Below are 25,953 nucleotides of genomic sequence, written 5' to 3'. Positions count from 1 at the left end.
AGCATTGAATTTTCATTCTGTTTAATAGCAGGCACACTGCTAGCCATAGCCGCCAGCTGATAACATGTGCCCGCTATTACAGAGAATGAATATTCACTGCTCTCCACTTCCAAGTCCCTCCCACCTCCCAGCACTGGCTTGAGTGCTTAGAGGTTTGAGGGACTATGGGCATGGGGAGCAGTGACTATTAATTTTCTTTAACAGCGGGCACACATGTTAGCTGCAGCAGCCGGCTCCTGCCTCCTGTGACCTCCTGCTCCGTCGCTGCTGCTCCACATCCACAACCACATCAGATACATCTGGACTATAAGACGTACCCCACACTTTACTCCAAAATTTTGGAGGAAAAAAGTTCGTCTTATATTCCGAAAAATGCGGCATATGGATGATACTTATTGTGCGTTGATATTCAGATATACATTCCCACTTTCCAATTACCGTATATACTCGAGTATAAGCCGACCCGAGTATAAGCCAACCCCCCTAATTTTGCCACAAAAAACTGGGAAAACTTATTGACTCGAGTATAAGCCTAGGGTGGAAATGCAGCATTTACCGGTGAATTTCAAAAATAAAAATAGATCATTATTTCCCCATAGCTGTGCCATATAGTGCTCTACACCGTTCATTATTTCCCCATAGCTGTGCCCCATATAGTGCTCTGCACCGTTCATTGTGCCCCATAGCTGTGCCATATACGGTGCTCTGCACCGTTCATTGTGCCCCATTGCTGTGCCATATACAGTGCTCTGCACCGTTCATTGTGCCCCATTGCTGTGCCATATACGGTGCTCTGCACCGTTCATTGTGCCCCATTACTGTGCCATATACGGTGCTCTGCACCGTTCATTGTGCCCCATTGCTGTGCCATATACGGTGCTCTGCACCGTTCATTGTGCCCCATTACTGTGCCATATACGGTGCTCTGCACCGTTCATTGTGCCCCATTGCTGTGCCATATACGGTGCTCTGCACTGTTCATTGTGCCCCATATCTGTGCCCATATACGGTGCTCTGCACCGTTCATTGTGCCCCATTGCTGTGCCATATACGGTGCTTTGCACCGTTCATTGTGCCCCATTGCTGTGCCATATACGGTGCTCTGCACCGTTCATTGTGCCCCATAGAAATCTCTGCCGCCGCTGCTGCAATAAAAAAAAAAATCACATACTCACCTCCCTTGATTGCAGCTCCCGGCGTCTCGTTCCGGCGCCTCCATCTTCCCGGCGTCTCTGCTCTGACTGATCAGGCAGAGGGCGCCGCGCACACTGTATGCGTCATCGCGCCCTCTGCCTGAACAGTCAGAGCGCAGACGCCGGGAAGATGGAGGCGCCGGCCGGGAAGATGGAGCGGCGGCTGGAACGAGGACAGGTGAATATGCTATACTTACCTAGTCCTGGCGACCCTCGCGCTGTCCCTCTGCCTGGTCTTCGGTGCCGCAGCTCTTCCTGTCAGCGGTCACCGGCACCGCTGATTAGAGGAATGAATAGGCGGCTCCGCCCCTATGGGAGGTGGAGCCGCTTATTCATATCTCTAATGAGCGGTCCCACGTGACCGCTGAAGAGGGGAAGAAGCTGCAGCACAGAAGCCCGTGGGACGGCAGGGACAGCGCGAGGATCGCTGGGACTAGGTACGGTAAGTATACCTCAGCGCCCTCACCCCCTCACCCGCCGACCCTGCCACCCACATTGACTCGAGTATAAGCCGAGAGGGGCACTTTCAGCCCAAAAATTTGGGCTGAAAATCTCGGCTCATACTTGAGTATATACGGTAGTTTCCCCTCTTGTTATAGGGATTCATTATAGGATAGGTTTCTAGAAAGCATATGTAGCAGCCTCATCCAGGTAAAATACGTCTCCATCACCCATTATTAAAAAGGAGTGACCCTCAGCCACTCTGTCACTGTCCAAAAGCACAGACAGTGCGAGAGCGGCACCAGAAGCGTGATCTATATTAACCCCTTTACCCGCTAGGGTGGTTTGCACGTTAATGACCGGGCCAATTTTTACAATTCTGACCACTGTCCCTTTATGAAGTGATAACTCTGGAACACTTCAACGGATCTTGGAGATTCTGAGATTGTTTTTTCGTGACATATTGAACTTCACGATAGTGGTAAAATTTCTTCGATATAACTTGCATTTATTTGTGTAAAATAGGGAAATTTGTCGAAAATTTGGACAATTTTGCAATTTTCAAACTTTGAATTTTTATGCCCTTAAAACAGAGAAATATGTCACATAAAATAGTTAATAAATAACATTTCCTACATGTCTACTTTACATCAGCACAATTTTGGAAACAATTTTTTTTGTTAGGAAGTTATAAGGGTTAAAAGTTGACCACCAATTTCTCATTTTTGCAACAAAATTTACAAAACCGTTTTTTAGGGACCACCTCATATCTGAAGTCGCTTTGAGGGGTCTATATGGCAGAAAATACCTAAAAGTGACACCATTATAAAAACTGCACTCCACAAGCTGATCAAACCCACATTCAAGAAGTTTATTAACTCTCAAGTGTTTCATAGGATCAGAAGCATCATGGAAGGAAAAAAATGAACATTTAACTTTTTAGTCACAAAAATGATTTTTAGCAACAATTTTTTTAGTTTCACAAGGGTAAAAGGAGAAAATGGACAGATAAAATTGTTGTGCAATTTCTCCTGAATACGCTGATGCCCCACATGTGGGGGGAACCACTGTTTGGGCGCACGGCAGGGCTCGGAAGAGAAGAAGCGTCATTTGACTTTTTGAATGTAAAATTTCCTGGAATCATTAGTGAATGTCGTGACCCATTTGGAGAGCCCCTGATGTGCTTAAACAGTGGAAACCCCCCACAAGTGACCCTATTTTGGAAACTAGACCACCCAAGGAACTTATCTAATTGTGTTGTGAGCACTTTGAACCCACAAGTGTTTAACTAAAGTTTATAACGCCCAAAAAAAAAATCATATTTTTTCCACAAAAATATTTTAGCCCCAATTTTTTATTTTCCCAAGGTTAATAGAAGAAATTGGACCCAAAAAATTCTGATCCAATTTGTCCTGAGTATGCTGGTACCCCATATGTGGGAGAAAACTACTGTTTGGGCACACTTCTTGGCTCAAAAGGGAAGTAGTGACTTTTTAAAATGGAGACTTTGATGGAATGGTCTGCGGGTGTCATGTTCCGTTTGCAGAGTCCCTGTTGTGCCTAAACAGTAGAAACCCCCCACAAGTGACCCCATTTTGTAAACTAGACCCCCTAAGGAACTCATCTAGATGTGTGATGAGCACTTTGAACCCCCAAGTGTTTCATTAAAGTTTATAATGCCCGGGCGTAAAAAAAAAAGCAAACAATTTTTTCTCCACAAAAATGAATTTTTAGCCCCCAAATTTTTTATTTTCCCAAGGGTAACCGGAGAAATTGGACCCCAAAAGTTGTTGTCCAATTTGTCCTGAGTACGCTGATACCCCATATGTGGGAGAAAACTACTGTTTGGCACACGTCGGGGTTCGGAATGCAGACTTTGATGGAATGGTCTGCAGGTGTCATGTTCCATTTTCAAAGCCTCTGATGTACCTTAACAGTAAAAAAATACCACGAGTGACCCTATTTTGGAAACTGGACCCCCAAGGAACTTATCTAGATGTGCCTAAACATTGAAACTCCCCACAAGTGACTCCATTTTGGAAACTAGGCCCCCAAGGAACTTATCTAGATGTGCCTAAACAGTGGCAATGCCCAACAAGTGCCCCCTTTATGGAAACTAGACCCCCAAGGAACTTATCTAGATGTGCCTAAACAATGGCAATACCCAACAAGTGCCCCCTTTTTCAAACTAATCTACAGTTTCCTGGTATGTAAATTAGTAGTGTAAGAAGGTGTGGTACAGTTTGAAGCAATCTATCTTACACAGGCCAGGTTTGTCGGGGCAAGTGTCGCATTGATAAATGGTGTCCTTGCGTATTCCCCTTTTGTAACACACTTGGCACCTTTTTTGCAACCTACCTTTTTCCCAGTTTGCGGGACCACCCTCAGGATATGCTGACCTGGAAGATACAAGCACCTTCAGTTCCAGAAGCACTGGGGCATGCTCCTTCCTGAGTGCCAAATATCACGGCCTTAAGCACTACCTCCTGGAACTGAAGGTACGACGTATCTGTGTGGCCTGCACACTGTGACAGCAGGAAAGCGTTGAGCATTGCCATTTGTACAGTGTGCACCCCCAGCTTTTTGTACCACACCTTGGCCTTTCTCAAAGCACTGTACGGTTGGAGGAGTTGATCAGAGAGATCAATGTCCCCCATGTTTTTGTTGTACCCCAGTACACAGTCCGGTTTGCAGACCTGTGTAGAGGTACCTCGTACAGTGCTGAGGGTGCTGCCATCACCGTGTATTGTGATCAAGAAAAGACATCCCTCTTGTCCTTGTACTTGACCATCCGCAGGTGGTCGCTACATTGAGCTCTGCTGTCACCCCTTCTGAGCATCTGTCCAAGTAGCGTTCTCGGGAGGCCTCTCTGATTTTTGCAGATAGTACTGCAGGCTGCGGCACCTCACACAGAGAGGAATTTGAAGAGTAGGATGCTGGTATAAAAGTTATCAGTGTAGAGGTGATAACCTTTATCCAGCAGTGGGTGCACCAAATCCCACACAATTTTCCCACTCACTCACAGGCCAGGGGGGTATTTAGGGGGTTCAATCCTGGTGTCCTTCCCTTCATATCCTCTAGACCTGTGGGTGTACCCTGAGGTATTCTCACACAGCTTATAGAGTTTTATTCCGTACCTGGCCCTCTTCTGAGCAGGTACTGATGGAATCTGAGCCTTCCCTTAAAATGAACTGAGGACTCATCCACGCAGATTTCCCTGTGAGGCACATACACTTCAGCAAACTTATTTTTGAAGTGTTCGATGAACTTTGAACAGGCGGTCAAAGTTGGGGTCATCTCGTGGAGAACACTGTGCATTATCGGTATAATGCAGGGATTTGTGGATGGACTCAAAATGCGTCCAGGTGATGACCATTTGGAACACTGGAGTGTTGTATAAAACATCAACACTCCAATATTGCCAAAGTTCTGGCTTCTTCAGGATCCCCATGTGAAGGACCAGGCCCCAAAACTGCATAATTTCAACTGTGTCTACAGGAAACCAGTTAGAAAATGATGAACCGGGGTTTTGTGCCAAAAATTGACAAGCATACAAATTAGTTTGGCCCACCATGAGGTTAACAAAATTATCAGAGAAAAAGACTAGTTCTGTGAGGCTAGTGGTGTCAATCTTGATTCCTGATTCTTCCACAAAACCAGGAATCAGTGACTCCTAATTTTCGGGGGGCGAGGCCCATACGGGGTTGGTAATGGGGTGCATTGGTTCATCTTCTGAAATGCTGGGCGCTGCTTTCTCCTTTGTCCTGGAACGTCTGCGTGGCGGTTCAGCAGGACCTGAGGAGGAAGATGAGAAGGAGGAAGAGGATAACGAATCTCGGAAATAAAGAAATGTTGGATCCTCTTCCTCACTATCAGTGTCGGAGGCAAGGAAAGAATATGTCTCCTCCACTGAATAGCATTGTTGGACGAACGGGACAGTCGGGATGACATTTTTTATGAATATGGTGATTGTGTCAGCACTTTATTTTTAACTGCATGTGTGTGTGTGTGTGTGTGGGGGGGGGGGGGGGGGGTGATAGTGCTGGGTGTAAACTTTTGCCTGAAAAGAAAAAGCTAAAAGAAAAAAACACAACCAAGGAGAAAACAATGTCTATGAAAAGAAAGGTATAAAGTAGCAGGCACGAGCTCTGATGAGTGAACTGCATCACTAATCAAAGTTTGGAGGCTGCTGGATGTGTGCATGGAGGTGGCGGAAAAGATAAGTGTCTAAAACAGCAGGCACGAGCTCTGATGAGTGAACTGCGTCTTTTGTCAAAGTTCGGCGGGTGCTGGATGTGCGCACAGAGGTGGCAAAAATAAGTGTCTAAAATAGCAGGCATGAGCTCTGATGAAAGAACTGCGTCACTCATCAAAGTTCAGCGGCTGCTGGATGTGTGCACAGGGGTGGCGCAAGGGAGGGTGAGAAAGAAAAATGGAAAACAGCAGGCACGAGTTCTGATGAGTGAACTGCATCACTTATCAAAGTTCGTACATATAAAAGAGAAAGAAGATATGCATTCCAATGGTATCAACCTCAAAAAATAATGTTTATTATAAATGCCAATACAAAACACAACAACCCAAGAAACATGGCAGGTAAGCCATACATTCCCCACAGGCACATGAAGAAATATTTGAGTGCGGCGGCGTGCAGATTAGTCACAGCGTGTATACAGAGGAAACTACTTTCGGTTCAAAAAGTTCACAATCTGTGACTAATCTGCACGCCTCCGCACTCTCACAGATGGTAATTATTTCATTTCATTATTTATCCATATATAAGACGGGACTGGACGGTGTCCTTCACATTTTCCCTGATGAAGACGCTTTAACAGAATCGATACGCGTGGGGGCTTCAGTTCCTTTTTCTCCCTATGGCTAGTACCTAACTATTGGTCATTGCATTTAATCTTTATTTAATAATAATCTTTATTTTTATATAGCGCTAACATATTCCGCAGTGCTTTACAGTTTGCACACATTATCATCACTGTACCCGATGGGGCTCACAATCTAAATATCCTATCACTATGTCTTTGGAATGTGGGAGGAAACTGGAGTACCCGGAGGAAACCCACGCAAACACGGAGAGAACATACAAACTCTTTGCAAATGTTGTCCTGGGTGGGATTAGAACCCAGGACTCCAGCGCTGCAAGGCTGCAGTGCTAACCACTGCGCCACCGTGCTGCCCGATTTGGCCATCCAGACTTTGAGGGTTTTTTACCAATAGTTTCAGTTACGGCTACAGGTTCCCTGGTGGTGTCTTGTGTCACCTTTTGGCCCTGATTTCTGCACAGCAATCCTGGTAAATATGCCTATATTGACGTATCTGTATCCAACATTTGGGATATAATTATCTAAGATATATTGTGTCAAGGTGCAACCAGGTGTAGCTGGCAGCAGATTGGTACAGAACCTGCTGTGTTCTTTATTAACTTATACCTACTGTCTGGATAATCTATCTGTTATTAGGAGCTCATATATTTCTTTATTTGCCTGGGGGGAATGTATGGCTTACCTGCCATGTTTCTTGGGTTTTTAAATGTTTTTGATATACTGTGTCTTGCCTTGTTGTGTTTTGTATTGGCATTTATAATAAACATTATTTTTTGAGGTTCATCCCATTGGTATGCATATCTTCTTTCTCTTTTCTATATGTATTGTCTTTGTATATGCATATGGTTGATCCCCAATATCTTTATGCGGTGCCCGCTACTTTCTCTTTCTTAACTTATCAAAGTTCGGCGGCTGCTGGATGTGCGCATGGAGGTGGCGGAAAAGAAAAGTGCCTAAAACAGCAGGCACGAGCTCTGATGCGTGAACTGCGTCTTTTGTCAAAGTTCGGTGGGTGTTGGATGTGCGCACAGAGGTGGCGAAAATAAGTGTCTAAAATAGCAGGTATGAGCTCTGATGAGAGAACTGCACCACTCATCAAAGTTCAGTGGCTGCTGTATGTGTGCACGGAGGTGGCGCAAGGGAGGGTGAGAAAGAAAAATAGAAAACAGCAGGCACGAGTTCTGATGAGTGAACTGCATCACTAATCAAAGTTTGGGGGCTGCTGGATGTGCGCACGGAGGTGACGAAAAAGAATAGTGTCTAAAACAGCATGCACAAGCTCTAATGAGTGAACTGCATCACTTGTCAAAGTTCGGCGGCTGCTGGAGGTGCGCATGGAGGTGGCGGAAAAGAAAAGTGTCTAAAACAGCAGGCACAAGCTCTGATGAGTGAACTGCGTCTTTTAACAAAGTACAACGGGTGCTGGATGTGCGCACAGAGGTGGTGAAAATAAGTGTCTAAAATAGCAGGCAAGAGCTCTGATGAGAGAACTGCGTCACTCATCAAAGTTCAGTGGCTGCTGGATATATGCACGGGGGTGGCGCAAGGGAGGGTGAGAAAGAAAAATGGAAAACAGCAGGCACGAGCTCTGATGAGTGAACTGCATCACTAATCAAAGCTCGGCGGCTGCTGGATGTGCGCATGGATGTGGCGCAAAGGGGGATGAAAAATAAAAGCGAGCACAAATGTTGATCGGTGAACTGCGTCACCAATCAACGCTCGGTGGCTACTAAATATGCACACAGAGGCAGCGCAAAGGGGGGTGGAGGGGGCTAAAAAAGGAGGAAAGGGATGGGGGATTGGGGTGAATGAAGAGAGATCGGGCAGGGATCAAAACACAGTTCTAGTCTCTCTTCTGTCGTCTTTCTTCATTCTTCTTTCTTCAGCAGGAATTGTGGTGTCACAGGCTTCTGTGGCACCACAAGTCCCAGCAGTGAAGGAGATTTATGTAATCGTCGATCACGCCAATCAGCAGCTCCAGGCCATGCCTGGCCTTTGCTAGGAACTGGCCTAGTGTCGGTGCTCTTACAGCACTGATCGCAGGCAGGTCACCGGCAGGGCACAGTGCTGTCACACCACGGCTGTGCCCTGCGATTGGCGCAATTGATGTGATCGTCGATTGCGCCAATCAGATCAGTTTTCGGCAATGCCTGGCATTTCCAGACACCAGCCTAGGATCAAGTACATCGGTAGTCGATCCTAGGCTGGTACCTCACTGTTTCAGGCTATCTGATTGCCTGAAACGATGAGAGAGGCTGCAATTAGCTGTTCAGAATTGTACAGCCAATCACAGCGATTGTGAGTGCAGGTGGGCGTTGACACCCCCCGTGATGATGGCACCATCTACCCACAGGTTAGATGGCGCCATAATTTTAATGCAATCACCGCGACTTCGGTCGCAGTGTCGCATTGAAGAAATGATGTACTATTCCGTCCATGATCAAATTCACCCAGGTCACATGGATGGAATAGTACGTCGATGTCAGAAAGGGGTTAATGCACAGTTGTGCTCAAAAGTTTACATACCCAGCAGAATTTTTGCTTTCTTGGCTTTTTTTCAGAGAATATGAATGATAACACAAAAACTTTTTCTCCACTCATGGTTAGTGATTGGGTGAAGCCATTTATTGTTACATTACTGTATAAATATAACATAGTAAGGCCGAAAAAAGACATTTGTCGATCCAGTTCAGCCTATATTCCATCATAATAAATCCCCAGATCTACGTCCTTCTACAGAACCTAATAATTGTATGATACAATATTGTTCTGCTCCAGGAAGACATCCAGGCCTCTCTTGAACCCCTCGACTGAGTTCGCCATCACCACCTCCTCAGGCAAGCAATTCCAGATTCTCACTGCCCTAACAGTAAAGAATCCTCTTCTGTGTTGGTGGAAAAACCTTCTCTCCTCCAGACGCAAAGAATGCCCCCTTGTGCCTGTCACCTTCCTTGGTATAAACAGATCCTCAGCGAGATATTTGTATTGTCCCCTTATATACTTATACATGGTTATTAGATCGCCCCTCAGTCGTCTTTTTTCTAGACTAAATAATCCTAATTTCGCTAATCTGGGTATTGTAGTTCTCCCATCCCCTTTATTAATTTTGTTGCCCTCCTTTGTACTCTCTCTAGTTCCATTATATCCTTCCTGAGCACCGGTGCCCAAAACTGGACACAGTACTCCATGTGCGGTCTAACTAGGGATTTGTGTTTGTGTTTGTGTTTTTTCTTTTTAAATCATAATGACAACCCAAAACATCAAAATGACCCTGATCAAAAGTTCATATACCCTGGTGATTTTGGCCTGATAACATGCATAGGAGTTGACACAAATGGGTTTCAATGGCTACTAAAGGTAACATCCTCACCTGAGACCTATTTGCTTTTAATCAGTGTGTGTGCATAAAAGCTGAGTGCGTTTCTGGGATCCAGACAGACACTTGCATCTTTCATCCAGCTACTGATGTTTCTGAATTGTCAAACGGATCTAGAGGGAAAAGGTCGGTGAACTGTATAAAACAGGAAAGGGATACAAAAAGATATCCAGGAATTGATAATGCCAGTCAGCAGCATTCAAACTGTGATTAACAAATGGAAAATCAGGGGCTCTGTAAAAACAAAACCACTGTCAGGTAGACCAACAAAAATGTCGTCCACAACTTCCAGGAAAATTGTTTGGGATGCAAAGAAAAACCCACAAATAACATCAGCTGAAATACAGGACTCTCTGAAAAATAGTGATGTGGCTGTTTCATGATGCACAATAAGGTGGTACTTGAAGGAAAATGGGCTGCATGATTGAGTCACCAGAAGAAAACCAATACTGTGCAAATGCCACAAAGTATCTCACCTTCAATGCGCAAAACAGCACAGAATCAAGCCTCAAAACTTCTGCAACAAGGTAATTTGGAGTGATGAGACCAAAATTGAACTTTTTGGCCACAACCATGAGCGTTACAATTGGAGAGAGGTCAACAAGGCTTATGATGAAAGGAACACCATTCCTACTGTAAAGCACAGAGGTGGATTTCTGATGTTTTGGGCATGTCTGAGCTACAAAGGCACAGGAAACTTGGTCAGAGTTAAAGGAAAGATGAATGTAGCACGTTATCAGCAAATACTAGAGGCAAATTTGCACTCATCAGCCCTGAAGCTGCACATGGGACGTACTTGGATGTTCCAACATGACAACGATCCAAAATACAAAGCCATGCCCACCTGTCATTGGCTACAGTAGAACAAAGTGAAAGTTCTGGAGTGGCCATCTCAGTCTCCTGACTTCAATATCATTGAGCGACTCTGGGGACATCTTAAGCGTGCAGTTCATGCTAGACAGCCCAGGAATTTACAGGAACTGGAGGCTTTTTGCAAAAAAGAGTGGGCAGCTTTACCATCTGAGAAAATAAAGAACCTCATCCACAACTACCACAAAAGACTGGGATAAGACCTTGGATATGTCCTTTAATAGGACAATAAGCAATTGTGATATGATTTTTCACTTTTTTTGTGATGTCATAGGTCCTCTTAAAGGGGTCGTTCCCCTTTAATTAACCCCTTCAAGACCCAGCCTATTTTGACCTTAAAGACCTTGCCGTTTTTTGCAATTCTGACCAGTGTCCCTTTATGAGGTAATAACTCAGGAACGCTTCAACGGATCCTAGCGGTTCTGAGATTGTTTTTTCGTGACATATTGGGCTTCATGTTAGTGGTAAATTTAGGTCAATAAATTCTGCATTTATTTGTGATAAACACGGAAATTTGGCAAAAATTTTGAAAATTTCGCAATTTTCACATTTTGAATTTTTATTCTGTTAAACCAGAGAGATATGTGACACAAAATAGTTAATAAATAACATTTCCCACATGTTTACTTTACATCAGCACAATTTTGGAAACAAAATTTTTTTTTGTTAGGAAGTTATAAGGGTTAAAATTCGACCAGCGATTTGTCATTTTTACAACGAAATTTACAAAACCATTTTTTTTAGGGACCACCTCACATTTGAAGTCAGTTTGAGGGGTCTATATGGCTGAAAATACCCAAAAGTGACACCATTCTAAAAACTGCACACCTCAAGGTACTCAAAACCACATTCAAGAAGTTTATTAACCCTTCAGGTGCTTCACAGAAGCAGAAGCAACATGGAAGGAAAAAATGAACATTTAACTTTTTAGTCACAAAAATTATCTTTTAGCAACAATTTTTTTATTTTCCCAATGGTAAAAGGAGAAACTGAACCACGAAAGTTGTTGTCCAATTTGTCCTGAGTACGCTGATACCTCATATGTGGGGGTAAACCACTGTTTGGGCGCACGACAGGGCTTGGAAGGGAAGGAGCGCCATTTGACTTTTTGAATCAAAAATTGGCTCCACTCTTTAGCGGACACCATGTAACGTTTGGAGAGCCCCCGTGTGCCTAAAAATTGGAGCTCCCCCACAAGTGACCCCATTTTGGAAACTAGACGCCCCAAGGAACTTATCTAGACGCATAGTGAGCACTTTGAACCCCCAGGTGCTTCACAAATTGATCCGTAAAAATGAAAAAGTACTTTTTTTTTTCGCAAAAAAATTCTTTTAGCCTCAATTTTTTCATTTTCACATGGGCAACAGGATAAAATGGATCCTAAAATGTGTTGGGCAATTTCTCCTGAGTACACCAATACCTCACATGTGGAGGTAAACCACTGTTTGGGCACATGGTAAGGCTCGGAAGGGAAGGAGCGCCATTTGACTTTTTGAATGAAAAATTATTTCCATCGTTAGCGGACACCATGTCGCGTTTGGATAGCTCCTGTGTGCCTAAACATTGGCGCTCCCCCACAAGTGACCCCATTTTGGAAACTAGACCCCCCAAGGAACTAATTTAGATGCCTAGTGAGCACTTTAAACCCTCAGGTGCTTCACAAATTGATCTGTAAAAATAAAAAAGTAATTTTTTTTCACAAAAAAATTATTTTCGCCTCAATTTTTTCATTTTCACATGGGCAGTAGGATAAAATGGATCATAAAATTTGTTGGGCAATTTCTCCCGAGTACGCCGATACCTCATATGTGGGGGTAAACCACTGTTTGGGCACTCGGCAGGGCTCGGAAGAGAAGGCGCGCCATTTGACTTTTTGAATGGAAAATTAGCTCCAATTGTTAGCGGACACCATGTCGCGTTTGGAGAGCCCCTGTGTGCCTAAACATTGGAGCTCCCCCACAAGTGACCCCATTTTGGAAACTAGACCCCCCAAGGAACTTATCTAGATGCATATTGAGCACTTTAAACCCCCAGGTGCTTCACAGAAGTTTATAACGCAGAGCCATGAAAATAAAAAATAATTTTTCTTTCCTCAAAAATGATTTTTTAGCCTGGAATTTCCTATTTTGCCAAGGATAATAGGAGAAATTGGACCCCAAATATTGTTGTCCAGTTTGTCCTGAGTACGCTGATACCCCATATGTGGGGGTAAACCACTGTTTGGGCGCACGGCAGGGCTCGGAAGGGATGGCACGCCATTTGGCTTTTTAAATGGAAAATTAGCTCCAATCATTAGCGGACACCATGTCACGTTTGGAGAGCCCCTGTGTGCCTAAACATTGGAGATCCCCCAGAAATGACACCATTTTAGAAACTAGACCCCCAAGGGAACTAATCTAGATGTGTGGTGAGGACTTTGAACCCCCAAGTGCTTCACAGAAGTTTATAACGCAGAGCCATGAAAATAAAAAAAAAAATTATTTTCTCAAAAATGATCTTTTAGCCTGCAATTTTTTATTTTCCCAAGGGTAACAGGAGAAATTTGACCCCAAAAGTTGTTGTCCAGTTTCTCCTGAGTACGCTGATACCCCATATGTGGGGGTAAATCACTGTTTGGGCACATGCCGGGGCTCGGAAGTGAAGTAGTGACGTTTTGAAATGCAGACTTTGATGGAATGCTCTGTGGGCGTCACGTTGCATTTGCAGAGCCCCTGATGTGGCTTAACAGTAGAAACCCCCCACAAGTGACCCCATTTTGGAAACTAGACCCCCAAAGGAACTTATCTAGATGTGTGGTGAGCACTTTGAACCCCCAAGTGCTTCATAGAAGTTTATAATGCAGAGCCGTGAAAATAATAAATACGTTTTCTTTCCTCAAAAATAATTATTTAGCCCAGAATTTTTTAATTTTCCCAAGGGTAACAGGAGAAATTTGACCCCAATATTTGTTGTCCAGTTTCTCCTGAGTACGGTGATACCCCATATGTGGGGGTAAACTACTGTTTGGGCACATGCCGGGGCTTGGAATTGAAGTAGTGACGTTTTGAAATGCAGACTTTGATGGAATGCTCTGCGGGCGTCACGTTGCGTTTGCAGAGCCCCTGATGTGCCTAAACAGTAGAAACCCCCCACAAGTGACCCCATTTTGGAAACTAGACCCTGAAAGGAACTTATCTAGATGTGTGGTGAGCACTTTGAACCCCCAAGTGCTTCATAGAAGTTTATAATGCAGAGCCGTGAAAATAATAAATACGTTTTCTTTCCTCAAAAATAATTATTTAGCCCAGAATTTTTTATTTTCCCAAGGGTTACAGGAGAAATTGGACCCCAAAAGTTGTTGTCCAGTTTCTCCTGAGTACGCTGATACCCCATATGTGGGGGTAAACCACTGTTTGGGCACACGTCGGGGCTCAGAAGGGAAGTAGTGACTTTTGAAATGCAGACTTTGATGGAATGGTCTGCGGGTGTCACGTTGCGTTTGCAGAGCCCCTGGTGTGCCTAAACAGTAGAAACCCCCCACAAGTGACCCCATTTTAGAAACTAGACCCCCCAAGGAACTTATCTAGATATGTGGTGAGCACTTTGAACCCCCAAGTGCTTCACAGACGTTTACAACGCAGAGCCGTGAAAATAAAAAATCATTTTTCTTTCCTCAAAAATTATGTTTTAGCAAGCATTTTTTTAGATTCACAAGGGTAACAGGAGAAATTGGACCCCAGTAATTGTTGCGCAGTTTGTCCTGAGTATGCTGGTACCCCATATGTGGGGGTAAACCACTGTTTGGGCACACGTCAGGGCTCGGAAGTGAGGGAGCACCATTTGACTTTTTGAATACGAGATTGGCTGGAATCAATGGTGGCGCCATGTTGCGTTTGGAGACCCCTGATGTGCCTAAACAGTGGAAACCCCTCAATTCTAACTCCAACACTAACCCCAACACACCCCTAACCCTAATCCCAACTGTAGCCATAATCCTAATCACAACCCTAACCCCAACACACCCCTAACCACAACACTAACCCCAACACACCCCTAACCCTAACCACAACCCTAATTCCAACCCTAACCCTAAGGCTATGTGCCCACGTTGCGGATTCGTGTGAGATATTTCCGCACCATTTTTGAAAAATCTGCGGATTTTCCGCGGATTTCCAGTGTTTTTTGTGCGGATTTCACCTGCGGATTCCTATTGAGGAACAGGTGTAAAACGCTGCGGAATCCGCACAAAGAATTGACATGCTGCGGAAAATACAACGCAGCGTTTCCGCGCGGTATTTTCCGCACCATGGGCACAGCGGATTTGGTTTTTCATATGTTTACATGGTACTGTAAACCTGATGGAACACTGCTGCGAATCCGCAGCCAAATCCGCACCGTGTGCACATGGCCTAATTCTAAAGGTATGTGCACACGCTGCGGAAAACGCTGCGGATCCGCAGCAGTTTCCCATGAGTGTACAGTTCAATGTAAACCTATGGGAAACAAAAATCGCTGTACACATGCTGCGGAAAAACTGCACGGAAACGCAGCGGTTTACATTCCGCAGCATGTCACTTCTTTGTGCGGATTCCGCAGCGGTTTTACAACTGCTCCAATAGAAAATCGCAATTGTAAAACCGCAGTGAAATGCGCAGAAAAAAACGCGGTAAATCCGCCATAAATCCGCAGCGGTTTAGCACTGCGGATTTATCAAATCCGCAGCGGAAAAATCCGCAGAGGACCAGAATACGTGTGCACATTCCTAACCCTAACCCTAGCCCTAACCCTAACCCTAGCCCTAACCCTACCCCTACCCCTAACCCTACCCCTAACCCTACCCCTAACCCTACCCCTACCCCTAACCTTAACCCTAACCCTACCCCTAACCCTAACCCTACCCCTAACCCTAACCCTATTCTAACATTAGTGGAAAAAAAAAAATTTCTTTATTTTTTTATTGTCCCTACCTATGGGGGTGACAAAGGGGGGGGGGTCATTTATTATTTTTTTTATTTTGATCACTGAGATAGATTATATCTCAGTGATCAAAATGCACTTTGGAACGAATCTGCCGGCCGGCAGATTCGGCGGGCGCACTGCGCATGCGCCCGCCATTTTGGAAGATGGCGGCGCCCGGGAGAAGACGGACGGGACCACGGCTGGATCGGTAAGTATGATAGGGTGGGGGGGGACCACGGGGGGGGGGATCGGAGCACGGGGAGGGGAATCGGAGCGCGGGAGGGGTGGAACGGAGCGCGGGGGCGTGGAACGGAGCACGGGGGGGCTGGAACGGAGCACCGGGGGGTGGAACGGAGCACCGGGGGGGGTGGATCGGAGTGCAGGGGGGGTGATTGGAGCACGGGGGGTGATTGGAGCACGGGGGGAGCGGACACGAGCACGGGGGGGAGCGGAGCACAGGGCGGAGGGGAGCCGGAGCAGTGTACCGGCCAGATCGGGGGGGTGGGGGGGCGATCGGAGGGGTGGGGTGGGGGCACACTAGTATTTCCAGCCATGGCCGATGATATTTCAGCATCGGCCATGGCTGGATTGTAATATTTCACCCGTTATAATGGGTGAAATATTACAAATCGCTCTGATTGGCAGTTTCACTTTCAACAGCCAATCAGAGCGATCGTAGCCACGAGGGGGTGAAGCCACCCCCCCTGGGCTAAACTACCACTCCCCCTGTCCCTGCAGATCGGGTGAAATGGGAGTTAACCCTTTCACCCGATCTGCAGGGACGCGATCTTTCCATGACGCCACATAGGCGTCATGGGTCGGATTGGCACCGACTTTCATGACGCCTACGTGGCGTCATGGGTCGGGAAGGGGTTAAGTTTCTATCCAGGCTGAAGATTGTTATAAAACAATTAACCACACTGTACTCGCTTTCCTCTAGTCCACCAGCACGTCTCCACCAATTTTCCTAGTGCCTGGCATTGACTGCGGCTTTGTTGCCAACTTGGCAATGTGTCAGCCAATCAGAGGATCAGCCAGTGTTAATGGAACGCTCTAGTCAGAGCTCCTGAGCTCATTAATAGGCTTGCTCACTGTCAATGTGACATCATATGCGCAGCCAATTTGCCAGACACTGGGAGACTCACTGCACTCGGGGAAGGTGAGTACAGAAGAGTTTGTTGTTTTATAACAAGCTATAGTCAAGATACAAAATTAATTAAAAAGGAACAATCCTTTAAAGGCCAGAGCTACACACATCATGTATTGCGCAATATAGAGATCGTTGTTTTCGATTTCGACATAAGCATCTAATGATTACGTACAGTTGTTTTACAACCTACTAGAGCTGTGTCACCATGAACCATGTGTCACCTAATAGGCAATCCATGTATGTGTTGCGGCTGTCGAACTGCCGCAAGACAAGCAGGTGCAGGGACTTGAACATACAGTATTATTCGAGCATGCCGAATTCACTTGATTAGCACCTGATCATGCTCAGATAACACCTTATCCGAGCACGTTCACTCATCACTAGAAGCTATATAAACTTAGTGCAGGGGACCTCAGCAAAATGGCCGCCGTAGGCAACACTTGTGCAGATTTAGATCTTGGCTGCTGTGATGCAAAAAAAATACAGTAAGAACCAAATGTGTGATGGGGTTCCTAGATCTTGGTTACATCGCCAGCATGTTGAAGAGTGGGAATTGTGAATTTGTGTAGTGTATCTGGGATTTTGTACCATCTAGAAATAATTTTATAGTTAAGTTCTTGATATTTTGTTGATGTTGAATATGAATCTCTATTTTTTAATATTGCTTATCTTCTTTACTCATAGAATCTTATATACTTATGACATTTTTTTCTTTTTCTTATTCTCATAGGGTATTATGAACAGTTTATCCTAAAGATGAATGGATGTTTTGAAATTCAAATTCGCCGACATCAACGAATTTTCCCCAAAAGTTAGAATTGTGGCAAATAAATCCTCAATACTGGAAAGCTTGTGATTGCTCGGAAAATACACGTGAGGGAGAGGAGAGAGCGAGAGAAAGAACCCTGCTGACCATGAGAGCTTAAACTTTACCGGCAAAAGAGAGAGAGGACCCCATTGACTATAAGAGCTTACACTCTACTCAAGAGAGCACCCTGCTGACCTTGAGAGCTTAAACTTTACCGGCAAAAGAGAGAGAGGACCCCATTGACTATAAGAGCTTACACTCTACTCAAGAGAGCACCCTGCTGACCATGAGAGCTTAAACTTTACCGGAAAAAGAGAGAGAGGACCCCATTGACTATAAGAGCTTACACTCTACTCAAGAGAGCACCCTGCTGACCATAAGGATTCACATTCTACAGAAGAGTGAGACTTACCCAGTGACTCTGGAGATGGAAAACGACTCTGCTGTACAAACTGCTGCATTAGGAACTGCTGATCAGTGATGGCCCAGGTACTGACCATCACTGTACACGGTATGATAATCTGGTAAATGTTATAGCTGCAGGGCTTTATGGGGAGGCCAGCACAATGCAAAATTAGTCAGCCTGCTCTCTGATGCTTCAGCGGTGTGAGAAACTATGCAAGGCAAGGTTTTATTTTTACGGATCACAAATTGAATTTGAAAATGTTTAAATGTTTTAATTTATGTCAAACTGCGATTTTGACTAAATTAGACTCTATCTTGATCCTCTGTGAATTAATCCTCTCATCTGTAGTTGAACCTAGTATGTAGAATGTAGTTATAGCCTTAAGAACTTCGGCATTTAATCCAAGATCAGCAAATAGATCTATTATTTTCTTTATGGTAAGAACCTCATTGTTATTTATCAGATGTTTCATAGGGAATTTAAACATCTAGTATTCTAGTTTTGTTTTAAGGTTGTGTATTTATTTTGAATCAAGTATATAAGAGGGGTATATTTACACATGTTGAAGGATTAGGTTATGTTTTCTATTTGTATTATGCCAGAAAGTGTTGCTTTTATAAATTAATTTAAAAGTATTTAATTGTATTAGGGAGCCTTAAATATAAATTCTGGTTTATTTTTTATTTGCATGAGGTCTAAATCTACCCAGAGTTTTTTTGTGTGGAAACGTGTACCACTCCATTACTCTGACTGAGTGGAAAGTCTGTATTTTTCAAAATCTGGGAGACCCAGGCCTCCCATGTTCTTAGGCTTTATTACTATTAAAGTGGCTGTCCAAGCTTGACACAAAAGTCTGCAGCACTCTATGTGAATCCTCAGTCTTGTGAATCCTCAGTGCCCACAGTGCGTGCTGTCAGGATTCTCCAATTCCAGCTCCAGGAGCAGGCAGTCATGTGACTACAAATATGTGATATGCATAATCCTGGCCACACATACAAATGCAAGTGAATTGTGAAAGGTTGTGTACGTCTAGTCGGAATGAGGCCAAAAGTATGCATATCGCATTCTTGTGGTTAGATGACGAGCAGCTCCCCGGTGCCAGCACTAGAAAAGCCTTTCAGCGTATGCTGTGCACACTGCTAGAATTCACTCTATTTGACTGCAAACTTTCCTCAAAACCATGAGATTTCTGTTAGTAACACTTGTAGTAGATAAAATACATTGGGAAGCAGGGCCGGCGTCAGCACCCGGCGTACCTGGGCATGTGCCGGGGCCCTGGCGAGACAGGGGGCTCATTCAAGACCGGCGTTAAGGGCAGGCAGCTGCCAGTACCTAGGACCACCACTCCCCCAGGGGCCCTCAGCTAGTGGTACATCACAGAGCTGACTCGGCAGGGGAGGGGGAGCGGCCGGGGGCTGTCTAATTATACTCACCTACTCCTGGCGGCTGGCGCGGTCCCTGCAGCTCCCGGGCTTCTTCCTCTACTGAGCGGTCACATGGTATCGCTCATTACAGTAATGAATATGCGGCTCCACCTCCCATAAGGGTGGAGCTGCATATTCATTACTGTAATGAGCGGTAACGGTGACCACTCAATACAGGAAGAAGCTGCCGGCGCCAGGAAGCAGGGACTGCACAGCGCCAGAAACAGGTGAGTATAACGGGGAGGGGAGCGCAGCGCTGCGCGATATTCACCTGCTCCTCGTTCCAGCCGCCGCTCCGTCTTCCACGTCCTCTGCAGTGATGCTGAAGTCAGAGGGCACGGTTACGTGGTTAGTGCGCGCCCTCTGTCTGAGCGTCAGTGCAGAAGACGCTGAAGAAGATGGAGCGGCGGCTGGAACGAGGACAGGTGAAAGTGCCAGGGGCCTGAGCGACGGAGAGGTGAGTATGTGATTTTTTTTTTATCGCAGCAACAGCAAATGGGGCAAGTGTCTGTATGGAGCATGTTATGGGGCAATAACGTTTGTGCAGCACTATATGGGGCAAGTGTCTCTATATATTACGTTGCTGTTCTATATGCTACGTGGGCTGTGCTATATACTAGATGACTGTTCTATAAACTACGTGGGCCGTGTTATATACTATGTGGCTGTGCTATATACTATATGGGCTGTGCTATATACTACGTGGCTGTGTTATATGCTACGTGGGCTGTTATATACTACATGGCTGTGTTATATGCTACGTGGCTGTGCTGCATACTACGTGAGCTGTGTTATATACTACATGGCTGTGTTTATATGCGATCATGAATCATGGTATGTGTTAAAGGGGGGGCCCACTGAGACTCTTTCGCCTGGGGCCCTCAAAAACCTGGAGCTGGCCCTGTTGGGAAGAGTAATAATGTTTACTACATTGATTCTACCAAACCAAGAAATAGGATCAGAGTTTCATAAGGAAATGTCAGTTTCTATTTTGTTGAATAATTGCTTAACATTTAGATCATATAAAAAAGATGTGACTAATTTTGGTCGCCATCTATGTAATTGAAGAGCAAATTTTTTTTAACAGAGGAATTTGGGTTATGCATTGCCATTTTTCTGAAGTTTGAAGTTTGATTTTAGACTAAAAGTTTTAATCTCCCTGATTAATGTTTTGATTGTGTGGGTTTAGTGAGGTCAAATAATACTTTGTCTGAAAAACCGCAGTTGTGTTACTTTGTCTGAAAACCGCAGCTATTTTATGCTTTACCTATCCACATTTCAGACCTTTAGCCCTTTCATGACCTTGTGATTTTACGTTTTTGTGCTTTTGTTTTTTCCTCCCCTTATTCCAAGAGCCATAACTTTTTTATTTTTCTGTCCCCATACCATATGAGGTCTTGTTTTTTGCAGGATGAGTTGTACTTTTGAATAACATCATTCATTTTACCATGTGAAAGTGTGAAAAAATTCCAAGTGTGTTGATTGTAAGGCTGGGTTCACATTGCGTTAATGGCAATGCGCTGACGGCATCCGTTACATAGCGGCACTAACGCTATGTAACGGATGCGTTAGCACACCCATTAACTGCCATTATGTAGCACGTTGCTAACGCATTTCATAATCGGCATGCATTAGCGATGTGCCGTCATTCTGTGACGGACCCTCGGACGCAGTCTGCAGCGTTTTCGGGTCCGTCACCGCTAGCACAGATAGAGCATCTGCGCTAGTGCGATCGCATGAACGCGATCTTTTTCGGCATTTGCGTTAACACAGTCCGTTTAACGTATGCGTTGAACGGACTGCACTAACGCAATGTGAACCTAGCCTAAAAAAGTGCAATTTTACAATACACTGTTTGCCAATCAGATTTCTTTTATATTTTGATACATCTGACTTTTACAAATGCAGCAATAACAAATATGTATATTTTTCAATTGTTTTATTTTTAATGGGGTAAAAGGAGGTGATTTGAACTTTTATGTTCTCTTTATTTTCTTCATATTTTAAAAACAAATTTTCTCACTTTTTATTGTGTTTAATAATCCCATTAGCATTTGATGTTGCAATCAACGGATTGCCTCTTAGTACACAGCAGGGCTTCAGCACAGCTATGTACAGTAGGTACGGAAAGTGTGCAGCCACTTGGTAAATTCAAAAAGTTCATTTTTTTTCATTAATGTACACTCTGCACCCCATCTTGACTGAAAATAAACAGAAATGTAGTAATTTTTGCAAATGTACAAAAAATATAGTTTAATAATATTATTATTATTAATAATAATAATTAATTAATTAAATTGGTCTATAACTGATGCAGATGGTTGCATCGTCTCCTTCTTTTGGGATAAGTGTAATACACAGTTGTGTGAAAAAGTATTTGCCCTTTCCTGATTTCATATTCTTTTGTATGTTTGTCACACCTAAATGTTTCAGATCAACAAACAATTTTATATATTAGACAGAGTTAACACAAGTAAACACAAACTTCATTTTTTAAATGAAAGTCTTTATTATTATGAGAAAAAGAAATCCAAACCTACAGGGCACTGTGTGAAAGAGTGATTGTCCCCTAAACCTTATAACTGGTTGGGTCACCCTTAGCAGCAACAATTGCAATCAAGTGTTTGCGATAATTGTCAATGAGTCTTTTACAACGCTCTGGAGGAAGTTTGGTCCACTCATCTTTGCCTCATTGGAGGGCGTCTGAGCATGAACCTCCTTTTTAAGGTCATGCCACAGCATTTCAGTCGAATTAAGGTCAGGACTTTTACTAGACCACTCCAAAGTCATAATTTTGTTTTTCTTAAGCCATTCAGAGGTGGATTTAATGGTGTGTTTTGGATCATTGCACTGCTGTATAATCCAAATGCACTTCAGCTTGAGGTCACAAACAGATGGCCGGACATTCTCCTTCAGGATTTTTTGGTAGACAGCAGAATTCATAGTTCCATTTATCACAGCAAGTCTTCCACTTCCTAAAGCAGCAAAACAGTCTCATCATCACACTAGCACCACCATATTTTACTGTTGGTTCATTTTCTGAAATGCTGTCTTACTTCTATGCCAGATGTAATGGAACATACACCTTCCAAAAAGATCAACTTTTATCTCATCAGTCCACAGAGTATTCCCCAAAAGGTTTGGAGATCATCAAGATGTTTTCTAGCAAAACTGAAACGAGTCTTTACATTCTTATTGCTCATCAGTGGTTTTCGTCTTGGAACTCTGCCATGCAGGCCATTTTTGCCCAGTCTTCTTTCTTATGGTGCAGTGATTAACACTGACCTTAACTAAGGCAAGTGAGGCCTGCAGTTCTTTGGATGTTGTGAGGGTTTTTGGGACCTCTTGGATGAGTCATTGCGGTGTTTTTGGGGTAATTTTGGTCAGCCGGCCACTCATGAGAAGGTTCACCACTGTTCCATATTTTTGCCATTTCTAGATAAGGGCTCTCACTGTGGTTCAATGAAGTCCCAAGGCTTTAGAAATGGCTTTATAACATTTTCCAGACTGTTAGATCTGAATTTCTTTGTTTCTCAGTTGTTCCAGAATTTCTTTTGATTTTGGCATGATGTCTAGCTCTTGAGTATATTTTGGTCTACGTCACTCTGTCAGGCAGGTCCTATTTAAGTTATTTCTTGATTGATAACAGGTGTGGCAGTAATCAGGCTAGGGTGTGGCTAGGGAATTTGAACTCAGCTTCCCAAACATGTGATAAACCACAGTTAATTTATGTTTAAAAGGGGAGGGAATAGCTTTTTCACATAGGGTTTCACACACATAGGTTTGGATTTCTTTTTCCCTTTATAATAAAGACCTTTAATAAAAAATATATTTTGTGTTTTACTTGTGTTATCTTTCTATATTAATTTAATTTGTTTGGTTATATGAAACATTTAAGTGTGACAAACATGCAAATGAATGGGAAATCTAGAAGGGGCAAACACTTTTTCACACAACTGTATGCCGAGAGAGCTTCTTTGCTAAAAAGAGTTGTTTTATTTTTTTTGATTGTACCAGAGTTTTAATTTGGTTAATTAGGTTTAGAGATGAGCTGACCCATGGAAGTTTGGGTTTGGGTAGCCGACTTGAACTTTATTCCAAAGTTCAATTTGGGTACCGGAACTGTACCCAAACTTGATCCAGAACCCAAACCCCACTGAAAACAATGGAGGACCGAACTTTTGGCTGGAAAATGCTCTCTCTGCAATTGATTTTCCCTAGAACTGCCAATATTGCAACGGACTTCCAGGAGAAGTCAGTGTTTGGCATTTAGCACAGGACACTAACTGTCTGGTACGAACGGCAAACTTTTAATTTCGAGTTCGCTCATCTCTAATTAGGTTTGTTGTAATTTTTTTCTAGAACCTAGCTATACAAGGAGGCCTCTCAGTACGGCTTTATGTGCCTCCTATAGTTTCTAAACACATGAATGGTTTGAACAGTTTCCTTTCAAGCAATTTTTGTATGCAATTATTATTTACAGCTTATTATATTCTCATTGCTGTCACTGAGGTGTCAGAGGCTGTAGAACTTTGCACTGCATCTGTCTGCAGACTGTCTCAATTGTTTGCTTTGCAGACTAGTAGCCACCCCCCCATGCTAATAACCACACCTGAACCTGGGTGTTTATATCTCAGTACTTCCTGTTATTTACTGTTTGCAGTTCTCTGTTGAGATTTGGAGCTGTAGCAGTCTGCTAGCTTCCTTTAGGAGTCTGGAGGGCATCGGCGTCTCTCTCTGAGTCTGATCAAGCTAAGTGTCCCCCTTGTTACATTTATCCTTGCTGTCTTTAGTGGTAGTGGGATTGACTAGCGCTCATCCTGTCCTTCTCAGTGCAGAGCTTGTTGCCAGAGTCACACAGGGATTAGGTGTCATGCTCGGCGATCGGTGTGGAAGCAATATAGGGGCTGTAGGACAGACAGGGTGACGTTAGATCAATTCAGGGGTCTCCACTTCCCCATTCCCTTGTGTTTGGTTCCCCTTCCCTTATCCCTTTGTGTTGCACTTAGTCTGTCCTACACTGTGCATGACAATTGCTGTTTATAAAATTATTTTTGAGATTCCACCTAAATGAATTTTTCTTTTGTGGATTGATAGTGATATTTAAAAATAATGGGGTATGGTCCGAATATAAGAATAATAAAAGGCATTCTTGACTATATTCAAAAGTATGTTTCATGTACTGAGAAAAATAAGAAATTATATTTTGTTGATGGATGTAGTATTCTCCGTGTATCAATCAGCAGCAGTTCTGTCAAAGATTTCTTAATGTATCTAAGAGTCTTTAGTGACATAGATAAGTGTTCATTTCAGGTGTCTATGGGAGGGTGCATAGGTAATAAGGAATTTTGTTTTACTCTACTTGATCTCTACTAGTGGAAGCTAATTTTTGGAAAAGGAATAGGTACACAGAGCTGCATGGGGAGCGAGTCGCATTAGCAGTTTGCGGGGATGACTGGTCCCTAATGTTCCCTGAATGGACCTGACTCTTGGGGAAAAGTCGGGCCCTAACTTCCATCTTGTGGGATCCAGGCATGTACACTGCCTTGCGAAAGTATTCGGCTCCCTGGAACTTTTCCAGCTTTTCCCACATATCATGCTTCAAACATAAAAATATCAAATGTAAATTTTTGGTGAAGAATCAACAACAAGTGGAACACAATTGTGAAGTTGAACGAAATGTATTGGTTATTTAAAATTTCAGGTGTCTATGGGAGGGTGCATAGGTAATAAGGAATTTATTTTACTCTACTTGATCTCTACTAGTGGAAGCTAATTTTTGGAAAAGGAATAGGTACACAGAGCTGCATGGGGAGTGAGTCGCGTTAGCAGTTTGCGGGGATGACTGGTCCCAGTTTTACAACGTCCTTCTGAATGTAACTAAGTGGGTGTCTTCACTTCTTCTGGATCAGCAAAATAATATTAAGACCTGCATGCTTAAAGAACAGCTATCACCAATGTGGGTCTGCTCTTTTTATTCAATAAAAGAGTAGGTAGCCCAGACTAGTCATTTTTCTAAATATATGTTAATGACAAAAATGTGTAAAACACTCCCTAATGTTCCCTGAATGGACCTGACTCTTGGGGAAAAGTCGGGCCCTAACTTACATCTTGTGGGATCCAGGCATGTACAGTGCCTTGCGAAAGTATTCGGCTCCCTGGAACTTTTCCAGCTTTTCCCACATATCATGCTTCAAGCATAAAAATATCACATGTAAATTTTTGGTGAAGAATCAACAACAAGTGGAACACAATTGTGAAGTTGAACGAAATTTATTGGTTATTTAAAATTTTTGTGGAAATTCATAAACTGAAAAGTGGGGCGTGCAAATATTATTCGGCCCCTTTAACTTAATACTTTTTTTGTTGCCCCACCTTTTGCTGCGATTACAGCTGCAAGTCGCTTGGGGTATGTCTGTTTCAGTTTTGTTCATCGAGAGACTGAAATTCTTGCCCATTCTTTCTTGGCAAACAGCTCGAGCTCAGTGAGGTTTGATGGAGATCGTTTG

The 25,953-nt window shown here is 43.7% G+C and overlaps 1 protein-coding gene across 12 annotated transcripts in view; it reads left to right on the top strand.

Moving 5' to 3' along the window:
- The window catches only part of LOC138681586 (uncharacterized), a 1,359,044-nt gene that overhangs the window by 103,001 nt on the left and 1,230,090 nt on the right, over positions 1-25,953 (top strand). For 9 of the 12 annotated variants that reach the window (XR_011321935.1, XR_011321930.1, XR_011321932.1 and 6 more), the window contains exon 2: positions 17,537-18,125. Coding sequence is in view for 1 of the 12 variants with exons in the window: in XM_069769207.1 (XP_069625308.1) it covers positions 18,095-18,125 (31 nt within the window). In the remaining 11 variants the exon portion in view is untranslated. The remainder of the gene's footprint in view (positions 1-17,536; positions 18,126-25,953) is intronic. The other 3 variants (XR_011321937.1, XR_011321933.1, XR_011321942.1) reach the window with 1 other exon arrangement.

This window comes from Ranitomeya imitator, chromosome 5, assembly GCF_032444005.1.
Source record: "Ranitomeya imitator isolate aRanImi1 chromosome 5, aRanImi1.pri, whole genome shotgun sequence".
In the NCBI taxonomy this organism is placed as follows: domain Eukaryota; kingdom Metazoa; phylum Chordata; class Amphibia; order Anura; family Dendrobatidae; genus Ranitomeya; species Ranitomeya imitator.
This window is presented reverse-complemented; position numbering and strand designations above follow the sequence as displayed.